This window comes from Carlito syrichta, unplaced genomic scaffold (genome assembly GCF_000164805.1).
Source record: "Carlito syrichta isolate Samal-C Ts95f unplaced genomic scaffold, Tarsius_syrichta-2.0.1 Scaffold309850, whole genome shotgun sequence".
Lineage (NCBI taxonomy): Eukaryota > Metazoa > Chordata > Mammalia > Primates > Tarsiidae > Carlito > Carlito syrichta.
Window position 1 is genome coordinate 636,785 of NW_007253946.1, and position 13,830 is coordinate 650,614.

Here is a 13,830-nt window from a genome sequence, read left to right on the forward strand (position 1 = left end):
CCCACAGGCTCAGGCAATCCACTCACCTCAGCCTCCCAAAGGCACGGGATTACAGGCTGAGCTACCAAGCCCGGCTGCTATATTTTCATTAAAGCCCAAATCATTATTTTTACAGAGAAATTAGTATTCATAGAGAACATTAAAAGCTGTGATAATGCTTTGGAAACAATTTCTTTTAAGATTATTGCCTAATCCCCTTTAAAACAGCTAACATCATTTTGACTCTGAAGAGCGAGGAAGGGCACTGTAAGTTGTTTCAAGAAAAGATGTCACTGCTTATTTCTGAAAAGTCCCCCCCAAAATTTTCAGTAACACCATCAGACTGACCAACAAAAGTGAAACTCCAATCAGGCTCATTTGAAATCCACTTCTCTCTGGCTGTATCTGCCCCCTTGTGGAGAAGCAGGGAAAGAGGCCTGAATTTTAAAAAGGAGAAAAAAGTGGACAGCAGGGGTTTATCAGAATAGAGTAAGCTTAGTTGCTCACTCAGTAAATATTCTGGACTAAGATACTGGTTGAACGCTAGATCTCTTTACATGTGGCTTAAAAAATGAAGGCTTGACTAATTTTAGAGAAACAAACAGGTGTTTACAGATGAAACATATCTGACATCTAGGAGGTACTTCAAAACAATCTGGAGATGGGAGAACATGGAGAAGAGAAGACCGGCTGCGGACTGCCGGCTGTCAAAGTCAGGCATGTGTGCTCTCATCTGTCTTTAAACTTTGCAAATTAACATTCGGAAGTCATCTGAGTGAGGCAATCAATTCCTTGCACTTCATAAAAATTGAAGAATATTCCATTTATTCTCTTCCAGTTTATTCTCCTTTCTGTTCAGTAATGAAATATATTTATTAATAGTTACAGTGAATACTGTACTGAGCAAAAATGTGCAAATTATGACAATCCAGTTCCATTTTGTGGTTTACAGCCTGACCATTAAAATGATAATAAATTACTTACTTTTTAGATACTCAAATCTAACAAACAAAATATATGTATATCATCACTGAACATTTTCAACTAGGAAAGTAACAACTTATTAATACCTTATGTGCTTATAAAAAGTGTCATGTCTTATTTTTAAGTGAACTGGCTATACAAGACAGAAACGGGTTCACAGTCACAATAACATGGTTGGCCTCACCACAGACCACTGCTGTTTTAGCAGTGAGCAGACGTGTGAACCATGGGGAACAGAGGCAAACGTTCCAGGTGCTGGACGCAAGAGAAAGCTCAAGCCTCCACCACAGAACTCCAGGCAATTTAAGTATGGAGGAAGACTCCAGGTGGCAGAAGCAATGGGGTGATTTTTCTAGATTTTTCTGTTCTTGGAGATATGGAAAAGCTCATTCCAAGTGAATGAAGGAAGGCTCCAACATTCTAGCCCAGCCTGCCAGTTATAAAACAGCAAGGGGTGCAATGGTGTTTCTTAGTAGGTGGGAAACGATAGCCTCAAAGAGTAATACATCAAATGAAAAATAAAAAAATAAGTAAACTGTGCAACAGGAAACAAAATCTAAACCAAGAATCTTGTAAAATTATCTTTTTTTTAATTATAAAAAGTATAAACTCCATAATTACACTTCTGGATATCAATAATTTGTGCTAAGGGAAAATGAATGTGAATTTAAAAATGAGCTTTTTCCAGATACAAAATGAAATTAACTGCAACTGCTCACCTAAACATCAGTTTCAAAATAATGCTCAAATCTTATTTTTTTTTTAATCTATTGACTACTCCTGATTGTGACATTTCTAACACACTGTCCCTAGTGCTCAACTGTATGGTCAAATTTCTATAAAAAGTTAATCACCAGAATATTGATAAGATTGAATTCTTGATATGTGGCCAACAGCATGGGGAGGGACGGGGTATGAGTTAATACGGTCACTATCAGAAAATACTTTTCCCCATAATTATTTTAAAGTTCCATGTGAGTGTTGTTTTCCAGCTCCAAAACTGGAAAGGATTTTTATCCCTGGTATGATGTGTCTGCCTTCTATAAAGAAATCATACTTGTAATGTACCATGCAGAGAGGTTACGCTTATTTTCCCCTGAAGAACTAATCTCAAACACTGCAGACTTAACAATCTTTCTTTTGTTCACCAACCTGGCAATGCAACTAGCAGTACCACTTTTTCATCATAAAAATGCACATGTGCCACAGTTTTAAGGTAAGATAACCACAACCTTGTAACTGCAAGTAATATCCCAGTCTACTAAAACAAACAAAAAAAATCCCCAAAGCCTTCAAATTAAAGGTTAAATATTAAAACAACAAAAAAGAACATTTTAATAATGAACAAAACAAATTTTTAAGAACAATGCTATCCTGTTTCCAGACTGTACAGCGAAACCGCTGAAGCGGCTGCCTCTGAACAGGAGATTGGGGGCTGCAGTGCGGGAACAGGAAGGAGAACTGATGCTTGTCTCACAGGGCTGAGCACGACTGAAATGCCATTACCATTCACACACACGTGCTACTTTTCCATTCAAAAGAACAGTGAAGGTATCACCACGTGAGCAGAACAGTCATACGCAGATCTGGACCACAACTTTACATTCAAAACAATGTAAAGAACTAAGGTAATTCCATCTTAACCTGGCTTTCTCAAATAATTGACTAATTCTGTTTGTATTTATAAGAAATCTAAAAACACCCTTTCTACCCCAGATAATTTTTAATGTAGAATACTTTAAAAACCAAACTACTATCACCAGAAAAAAGAAATCTAGCACTTACAGTCTTAAAACGTTATTTTAAAAATGATTTAACATGATCTAAAGGTTTAAATAAAGCAATAATTCCATTTAAAACATAATAATTTTTAAGTTTCCTTTTTAAAAGTTTCATAAGTTTTGGTTTATAGTTACTACTTTAACATGTTATATTATCTGAGCATTATATTACTTTACCTTTTTTAAACATGTCATCAATCAAAGAGCAGGCTGACAATAAACTGATTAGGTACTACACAACCTTATATTACAGGTACTACACACTAGTCAGATTTTAGGAGATATACAAGCCACAACAGATTGGCACTAAACAGTCATCATTTTCCAACATTCAAATAAGAGTATAATTCAAGCATTTTCTTGAATTATGGCTTTATACATTTTTCTAAAATAAATACTGAACTCATGATCTACATTTTTTATTAGAAAAATTATCTATAACTAAACAAAACACAATTCCACCAATAAGAAAACCAGACATCTAGTACTTTACAGTCTGAAGCCAAAGAAAGAAAGAAAGTCAAAGAGAGGCACTCTCAGTCTTTTAATAATCCTCTATTTAAAAAAAAAAAATTATCACCCACAACTCATCTTACTTTACTTCTCATGTTTTTACCAAATTAAAGAACCAGGGGTTCTGTGGTCCAATGACATTTCTGTCACTGTACCAAACCCAATCACTCCCTGCTTGCGAGGGTTCCAGCAAGGATCCCACTCTGAAGCATCAACCCCGAGTCTTCTAGCTCAGCGCCATCGCAAGCCCTGGAAAGTCAGCCACAGCTCACGTCCTCACAAGAGCCAAGAATTGGTTCTCACTCCTGCCCCCCTCCCAAACAATCCTATCTAGATCTAAAATTTCCCCTGCGGAAAGTCAACCAGCTGAGAAATCAAAGTATACACAAGTTTACCACCTGCCCTATCCTAGAACTGCATAACCAGTGACAAGCACACACAATGCTGGGGCCAGAAGGACAGGGCTCACTCACACTCTGCTGCTGACTGTCACTGGATAATCCCACCAAGGCTTCTGTCTCGAGTTCACATGCAATAACAGCACTGCCATCAAATATACACATCTGAACATGAAGGGGGAAAAGTCATCTGTGGAAATGCACAGGTTCATAAATAGGCAAGTAAGTTCTTGTTAATCTACCAATGGTAGGGGCACCTTTTGTGGTGGTGACTGATATAAAAAAACAATAATAATTGAGTCACACCATAGCCACACATTATCCTCAAGCAAATATGAACAGTCTGAAGATTCCCATGTCTATTCTTATAAGTCCTTTACAATATAGCAAGATCTTATAGCAACAATTGACATTTCACAGAAGTAATAAGTACTTCAATCCCTCCAGTTTCCCACATTCTTTTTCACCTCACTTCATCAGTAAAGCAAAGTTTCAGGAGCAAGAGGAAGTCCAATTTTTCTTCTTAAATATTGAACTCCTTTCACTAGTAAACTATCTAACAACAAAAACTGCTATTTTTCATTCGGGCACAGCCCAGAACCAGCAAGCCCATGTAGTTGACAGCACTCAGTCCAAGCAGCAGCAAATCCTTGGAAATGCGGGAGAAAGGCCTCACCTGAATGGCTCCCCAAGCCTTGCCTCTAACAGCAGGTTGGCTCTGCTAGAAATCCAATGCAGGCAAACACTTCTCCGCCTGTCACTGCTTCATGATCCAGTGAACTTTCCCCAAGAGATTAAGCGTAAAAAAAGTTTACCAAAACCAAATCAGATCCACAAAAATAGAATGCCAATAAAAGGCAGTGTAACCAAACTAAAAAAAGAAATATTACTGAAGCCAACATACCACACATACCTGCCAAACATTCTTATTACAAAATGATATTGTCATTTGTGATCAGCATTGCCAAAACCCTTAAGCATTTATGGACACCAGGTGAACTACTAGCTGAGCTGTATTAGCAGCAAACAAACATCCAAGAACTGAGCTAATGCTTCTGAACTGGCGTCCTTCAACAACCAAGCACTACACACTTCATGTTGAACACTTGCAGAGCATCTGTGCTAGGCGCTAACAAGGAGCTCCTAGAGTGGGTAAACAAACACTACTTTTGCCCCCAAGATGGAGGGTGGTTCCAAGACCTCCCTCAAACATCAAATTCCACAGATGCCCAGGTTCCCGCGATAAAAAAATGGCATCATGTTTGTATATAACCTACACACATCCTCCAAATTACTTACAGTATCTAATACAATGCAAACACTCTGTACATAGTATATTGTCTTTTAATCTGTATACTTGTTTTATTGTTGTATTGCTATTTATTTTATTCTGAATATTTTCGATCCATGGTTGGTTGAATCCAAAGATGCGGAACCCACAGATGTGGAACCCAAGATCTACAGCGACTAAAGTAATATAAGGAATGAAAAATTGCAGCTGAGTTGTGAGGCACAGGAAGAAGTCATATACAGCATGCACAGGGCAGCCATGGCCAAAGAAACCTGAGCCGGTCCAGCATGCACAGCTAAAGGTCCACTGGGAGGTGGCCCGCAAAGACGGAAGGTCCAAGCAGAAACAGCCCATGCAAAGGTCCAGAAAGAAAGCCAGTGGCCCACAGTGCAGCTCTCCCAGGAAGAGGCAGAGAGTTGGAGGGAGAGGTGGAGATCAGGCCGGCAAGGATTGCAGCCCCCACCTGTAAATGGGACCACGGCTTTACAGCAGGTCACAGGACAAGCACAGTTTTGCCCAAGAGTGCTCTAAAACAGAGTAAGAAGTAAGTGGATTTCGTCACAAGAGTCTCTTTCTGGAGAGTGAGGGGGGTGTGATCAGTAAAGGTGTGCTCACTGGGTCACGGAGTAATTGATTACCTACTAAACCCCAGGAGCTAGGGACTTGGTCCCACACATGCCTGAATGGGTGGACACTTTCCTAGATCAGAGCAGAAAACTTAATATTGTTAACACAGACACACTCACAAATTGATTTACATATTCAACACAATCTTTACCAAAATTCTAGATTCCTTTTTTGTAGAAATTGACACACTGATCCTAAATTTCATATGGAAATGCAAAGGACACAGAGTACACAAAGTATCTTGAGGTAGAACAAAGTCGAAGGACTGACACCTCCTGATTTCAAAACTTACGGCACAGTCACAACATTCAAGACAGTGTGGCACTGGCATAAGAACAGACATACAGACTAATGGACTGCGAAGAGGCCAGAAATAAATACTCACACCTACACTCAGGCAATTTCCCATAAGAGGGCCAAGGCAATTCAATAAGAAAAGAATCATCCTCTCAACAAGTGGTGCCAGAACAGGATATTCACATGCAAAATAATGAAGCTGAGCTCCTATCTTATACCACATGTAAAAATTGACTCAAAAACGGATGACAGACCATTTATACAAGGTATAAAACTTGTAGAAGAAAATATAGCATTAAATCTTTGAGGTAGGTGGTTTCTTTCGCTCATGCCAGCTCTGGCACTGTCTTTTCTCTCTCCTTTCTCTAATAAACTTTGTTTGAAAACTGTGCTGGCCACTCTAAAATTCAATTTAGAAATGAGCCAAAGAATCCACAAGTTTTGCACCACACCACACCCCACCCAGCATCAAACTTACAATGCCATATTTTATTACAGTGGAGAACAGTTTCTAGAACAAGAGACATCTTATTGGCTCTTCATGACCTTCACGACATAGACCCCACAGCAGTCATGGCAGCAGTCATATGACTGACCCACCCATCTACCTGCTGTCCATCACCCAACGTCTCTACCTGTTCCCTCTGTGATTATGTGAAGCAGACTACCACCCAATCACCTTAACAGCCTGCCCCCATCAAGGGGAAAGTTTAAAAGGCATTAGACTTTGAGCAGCCATTCACCATTGCTTTACTAAACTCTGGTGTGGCCATGTGCTCATTAAGTTATGGCCATCATGTTTTCCTAGCTTTGGCCCCCTCCCCTACCTTGGGGAGGTGAATCTCTCTCTAATTTACTTTCTAAATAAACTATATTTTCCAATCTAAATACACACACACACACACACACACACACACACACACACACAAATTGAGGTAGGCAAAGGTATTTTAAATATGACACCAAAAGCACAGCGACAAAAAATAGTTTAATTGGACATCATCAAAATTTAAAATCTCTGCACTTCAAAATACACCATAATATTTTTTAAAACCAGTTCACAGAATCGGAGAAAATATGTGAAAAATCATACACCTATTAAGGGATTTGCATCTAGAATATATAAAGAACTCTTACAACTCAATAATTTTAAAAAGACAAAAGCTTTAAAAAAGAACAAAGGATCCAAATACACATTTCTCCAAAGATGATACATGAATGGCCAATAACCACATGAAAAGATGCTAATCAGCATTTACCATCAGGGTAATGCAAATCAAAGCCACAATGAGAAATCACTTCATAACCAAGAAGATGTCTATAAACAAAAAGATAACAAGTGTTACTGAAAATGTAGGCAAATTGGAATCCTCATACATTGCAATGTTAGTGCAATAAATAGTATAGCTCTTGTGGAAAACAGTCTGGTATTTCCTCAAATGATGAATGCAGAGATACTATATGATCCAGCAATTTCACTCCTACAGACACACCCAAGAAAAATAAAAACATACATTCATGCAAAAGCTTGTGCATGAATGTTCATGGCAGTGTTATTCTACAGAATACCTCGGAGACATCGCAGGTTCAGTTCCAGACCACTGCAACAAAGCGAGTATCACACTAAAGCCAGTCACCCACTGCATATAAAAATTGTTTACACTATACCGTAACTGTGTGTGTAACAGCATTATGTCTTTTAAAAAGTACATGTCTTAATTTAAAAATACTTTGTTGCTAAAAAATGCTGACACAGACCAGGTGTGGTGGCTCAGACCTTTGCCACGGCAGGAGGCTTGCTGGAGCTCAAGAGTTTGAGAGCAGCTTAGGCAACACAGTGAAACCTCATAGAGATAATAAATCAAAAAATTAGTCTAGCGTGGTAGCATGCACCTGTAGTCCCAGCTACTTGGGAGGCTGAGGCAGAAGTATCACCTGAGCCCACAAGTTCAAGGCCACGGTGAGCCATGATTGTTCACTGCCCTCCAGCCTGGGCAACAGGATAAGATTCCAACTCTAAAATAAAAAGTTATGATTTCTTTTTTTTTTTTGAGTCAGAGTCTCACTCTGTCGTCCAGGCTAGAGTGCAGTGACAGGCTCACAGCCACCACAGTTTCAATCTGCTGGGCTCAGGTGAATCCTTTAGTTCAGCCTCCCAAGTAGCTGGAAATAGAGGTGTGCAGACAACTGGCAGAATGGACTGTAGATTTAATGATACTATTGTATGAATGTTAAACTTCTTGATTTTGAAAATCTAGTATGGTTTTGCAAGATATTCTCTTATAAGAGCCACAGCGCAATTTCAAAATTCTTGCTCTTAGGAAAATATACAATGAAGTACTCAGAGTAAAGGGGTATAATGTCTGCAACTACTCTCAAATGGTCCCCCCCAAAAAGTGTGTTCAAATATATACGTACACATATATAAATGCATGTACATGGCAGGGAGGGAAAAAGGGAGGAGGAAGGAACAGAATGAATGGGGGAAATGTTAACAACTGTTGAATCTTGTCAACGGCACATGAGAAGTCTCTGCTATTCTTGCAGTGTATCTTCATATTTGAAGTTATCGCACTATAAACAGATATAGGAATGGGGACTGTTCTTGATAATTTAATACAGCCTCATTTAACATACCATTTCAAATGGTCAAATATATTTGATACAGAACATACAAACACATTTAACATGGTCTACTTGTTATGCATTTGTCTATCCTAAAAGACAAGTCATCTTTTGAAAGTCATCAACTCAACACATTTTAACTAAATTAAGTTTGGTGATTAGATCCTCTCCATGGGCTAAAGCTGAATTCTCCCTCTACTCACTGAATGCCAAATCTCCAGATAATTGCCAAAATTAGAAATTAGTCAGAATTGAGTTCCTTGAAATTGATTTCCCTAATTAGTGCTACAACTGTAGCTTAGTGTAATCCCACAGTCAAGTTCTTTCGCCCACACTTAAAGTTAATCCACTCAAGGAAGGAATACTTACTTGTAGTTCAGCTAGCCAACAAGTGGCACTACATAATAAGGTCACATAAGAGCTCACTGTGAGCCATGAAACAGAGAATATCCTTAAGTCAAGGCCAAGATGGAGTCAAGGCCAAGACGAACTTTCTTCAAACAAGGACTCATGTCTTTTGGCAACACTGCAGTGATGCTTACCATTTCAGATGACAGGTTTCCCAAAGCTTTATCTACGTACTTTATAAAATATTTTATGTGTGTATATCTTTTAGATAAACTTTGTTTCCAAACTCCCAGAGAACTGTTTCTCTTTATTAATTAGTCACTCTCCACCAACTGTATTTTCCCCTAAACAGACACTTTAAAATTGGCTACAATATATTCAGTGTAAGTTTTGTTGATTTTCCCTACATATATAATTAATGTTTTGATAGCTCCATATGGCCTGATACTTTTTAAATCTGTCTCAAGGTTTTTCAACATCCCTTTTTTTAAACCACAAAAACTGGAACGGGGAATTGAGTCCAATCTCTGTGCCCCACTGCAAGATCTTATTGTGGTAGTCCCTATCTGTATCAACATGGGCCCCCTTGAGCAGTCTGCTTTACCATCTTAAAAAAAAACAAAAAACCAGGCAGGGCACAGAGGCTCATGCCTGTAATCCCAGCACTTCGGAAGGCCGAGGCAAGAGGTATTGGCTGAGCTCAGGGGTTCGAGACCAGCCTGAGAAACATGGCGAGACCTCGTCTCTACAATAAATCAAAAAAAGTAGCCGGGTGTGGTGGTGTGCACCTGTGGTTCCAGCTACTTGGATTGCCTGAGCCCAGCAGGTCAAGACTGTGATGGCCGTGAGAGTGCCACTGCACTCCAGCCTGAGTAACAAAGTGAGATTCCAACTCAAAAAAAACAAAAAAACAAAAACAAAAACTAAAGAGGAGCAAAAGTAATATTATAATACTCAAAAGGGAAATTTTTAAAAAGGAAATCTAAGAAAATATGTGCCTTCTAACAACTAAAAAGAATAAATATTTTGAAGATATAAAATTGATTATTAGGAGAAAAATCATTATAAAATTGGGATAAAAGGAAAAAGTGACTGATCTCACTGCAAGTTTCCCCCAGAAGGCAGTAAGCTCATCATGACGGCACTTGGGAAAGAAACCTGGAGAAGTCATGGTTTGAGGACTTGGACCCATTTCACCCTACGGAGCCTTTACAGCTGACCTTCTACTCTGTGACGAGAATAAGCTGAAAATAGAAGAAAATGGTACACCCCACCACATTCCTTTAAATCTCACAATTTTACCTGCCACAACCATTAGTTCCATGTGTGTAAATGTAATAGCTTTTGGCTCTGTTAGAATAAAGATGAGTCCTGTCCAAAATCTCTGAGATGGTGCAATAGCTACTTCCTGTTTACCTATCATTGGTCTTTCCTAAATAGACTCTCAGATTATAGATAGCGAGAAAAGGGGCATTAAATGTCCTACACCATACTGAGAAGAGTGTAACATGTAGCTAGCTATAGAATGAACTATTTTATTAATGGAGCTAATTCCAAAAAAAATCCAATTACACGTCTGAGGAAAAAATGATTCTGTTTGGAAATAAAATGCACTTTCTACCATTTTCCTTCCCCCGGAATATTGCTATCCCTAAGTTAGTGATAACCTCATTATCCACCAAATGTTTTCACGTATCCAACCTTCTTCTACAAAGTAGCAAATGAACTTAAATCTTCCCATTGTCCAACCATATTGTTGTAGTATAAAAGAAATTATGTTTTATTTCTTTAAAATAAACTTATTTTCTTTCCACAGTTTACAAAACCTGCAGAGATAAAAGACTGTTAGCCACAATTAAACCATCTATGAAAATCACTACAAGCAAACTACTCATTTGTTAAAAGGATATAATTTGGAGGAAGAAAGTTCCAGCTCAAGACCTGATTGGCGAGCGCCAGGTAGCGCTGGAACACTGAAGACATCTGAGCACTGAGGTTTTCCCGCCTGCTGAACTCCTGCAGAACCTCCACGGTGAGCAGAAAGATCTGCCGAAGGTCTTCTTCCTGCAGTCCGTCAAGCACAAGGATTTTTAGACGGAAGACTTATTCATAGTGCACTCCCTATTAGAACCATGAAACAAAACAAGCAAAAACCTTAAAATTCCCAGTGGAGAACACGATTTCCTTAAGAATATGCTCCATTTTCAGGCCTCCACTTGTAATTTACATCACAGCAGGCTTCCAAGGGGGCACCATCGGAATATATTCACTGTGATGCGAATGCTACTCCCTGGAGAGCCAGTCTTTACCAACTACTGCAGAGCCAGAGAGTCAGTTGCTACAGCGTAGAGCCCCCGGATTTAAGCCAATGCCTTCACGTAACTGCACTCCAGAGCCAAACAATGCACACAAGACAAAGAGCCCACACCATCTGCAATAACATTTTAAATACATGGCCCTCTCTGGCATTCTTCCAGTCCTATTTTTAAGACCAGCAGAATCCCATCAGCTGAATTAGCTATATCTAAGCACAATAAAAAATAAATAATAAACTAAGATCTTCACAGTAGTATTCTTTTTGTTTTGCTTAAAAAGACCAGAATTAAACAATTTTAAACTGTCAACTACGTTCACCAAACCTGTCATTCTTGAAATCACAAAACAAATCCTCAATCCTCAAGTATAGGCTATCATTCAGCTACATAAATGTTTTCACTTCATTAGGAAGAGACTGAGCAAAAAGTAAATGATCCAATCATTAAAACACAAGAACAAAATTCCAATACCTGAAAAACTCTTTTGCAGTTACCATGGAATTCCATACTCAATCCAATGTTGCTAGTTTTACTTGAACTTGAAAATTCACTCAACAGTGCAGTTAGAATAGAACACGCCAGAGTTTGCTGTAATTATTTGGTAAGAAATAATTGTGAGGCATTATTGCTTCAACACTTTCTTTCAAAACATTAGTTCAAACATATTAGAACATTTTCTATCTTGAAATCTCCCGTTATCTCTTTAGATTTTATGACTAACCACCAGTCAGAAAACTAGAGGTGACAAAATAAAAAACAGCTCTCCTTCCTTAAATGACCCATGAAGTGTTCATACACTTCCTTAACTGCAGTTGTATAAATCTGAGACTTGAATTCAGGACACACAAAAATGCATTCCCAAGCAGATGAAAAGTAAAATTGATCTATAATGTCTAAAGATACTAATATTTAATGGTAAAATATTAACCAGGTAGTACCCAAAAGTTTTTTAAGTCAAATATAAAGATCTTCCTGCTCATTGGTTCTATCCAACAGACTCCTAAGATCAGCTTACTGATTTTATTCACAGACTATTTAGAGTCAAGGTACCAAGGATGGAGAGAGGATACGAATTATTTTGGCACCTTTCCAAGAGTTAAACAGAAATATGCACACTACCTCTGAACACCCGAAAGATTAAAGTCAGGATGATACTATTTATGCAAGCTTACACAACAGCTGAAGAGTCATACCCACCCACCAACTGCAACATCTTTGTTCAGAAATGCTTCTGATGTCAGTACCTTGACCTTACAGATGCTTATCTCGGCAAATCTTAGCAATTATACTTAAAATTAAATTCCTAAAGATCGGCATGAGATGTGTATTGAAGGTAACAGTTACATGGGTGGCCAATAGACTATTTGTCTGCTTTGCATATGTCTGAAATTTTTCTTCAAAAAAATGCAAAAATAAAATTAAATTCCCGTTTCCCTCTGAATCCCAACACAATAAGCCTGAAACTTGACCAATATTTACAGCAGACATACTACGTATACAGTCCAGCAGTTTCCCAGACTTTTCTACCCCTGGAAGTAAACGCAGACTCTCCAGGTAACCTGGGAGGATTGGTCCCGGACGCCTTCCAAAATCATAAAAGTTCTCTGAATGTTACTGGTTTAGCTTAAACACATATACACACTTTATAATCTTACTTCACAACAAAATTCGTTTTTATGTAAAGATGTCCCTCCTTCCCAAACCTTCAAGAAAGTTGTTTAGTTGCCTTTGTGTGGCAGTGACTGAGAGACCAGTCACTGAAGCCTCTCAGAGAAAAAAGCTGATCACATATTCCTGTTGCTTTACTGTTTAGAGGGATCTCAGAGACTCAGCAAGTACAATCCCCTCATTTTTCAGTCAACAAAATTATAATTTTAGAAAATGGTTTTACTTTAAAATGGTAATTAATGATTAAAGTGCCAGCAATCAACACATCACAGACGCACTTAAGTAACATCAAGATCAATGATAAACATGATTTTAAAACATGGTTAGGCTTTGGTGGAGAAAGTAGGTATTAAATAAAATTCATGAAATTCAGAGGAAAAAGCAACTCATAACAATGTAACAGGATGAATTCCAAGACGCTAGGATTCTGAAATTTTTCATAGAACTTAGCCTTAGCTTTCCACTTACCCTTTCTAAATAATACTTCAGTCAATACAGCATTATAAGCAGATATCTAAATGTTTGAGCAAATTTTTACTAAAAAGGAAATTAATTTCAGAATCTCAGATAAAATAATCTATTGAAAACAGAACTCACACCATAACATATAAAACCCTGCAAGCCAACAAGAACTCAGAAGCATTCATTAAACACAAACTGTTTTCATTCTTACAAATAAATAATCTACAACAATTTTTCACAGGTAATTTACAACTTGCCACAGATTTTTTTTAGTGCATTCACTACCAAATGGCCTATTTTAAACCATGACTATATTCAAATTTTCAGTAACATATCCCTAATTAATGATTAATTAATCTCAGAATAAAGCCTAACTTTGACATGAAATAAACATTTCCCAAAATTATACGGATGTATTTATGGCCAAGTTGTGAAGTAAACAAGTGAGGAGAGGGGCAGGGCAGTGACAGGGCAGAGCCCCGAGGCAGAGGCTGAGGCTGAGGCTGAAGCTGAGGATGCTCCAGCTCGGAGCGAACTTGAAA

General features: G+C 38.3%; 1 protein-coding gene across 1 annotated transcript in view; it reads right to left on the reverse strand.

Moving 5' to 3' along the window:
* The window catches only part of XPO4 (exportin 4), a 73,727-nt gene that overhangs the window by 42,705 nt on the left and 17,192 nt on the right, over positions 1-13,830 (reverse strand). The window contains exons 4-5 of the mRNA XM_008067988.2: positions 11,630-11,746; positions 10,754-10,907 (exon numbers count right to left, since the gene is read on the reverse strand). Coding sequence (XP_008066179.1) covers positions 10,754-10,907; positions 11,630-11,746 — 271 coding nt within the window. The remainder of the gene's footprint in view (positions 1-10,753; positions 10,908-11,629; positions 11,747-13,830) is intronic.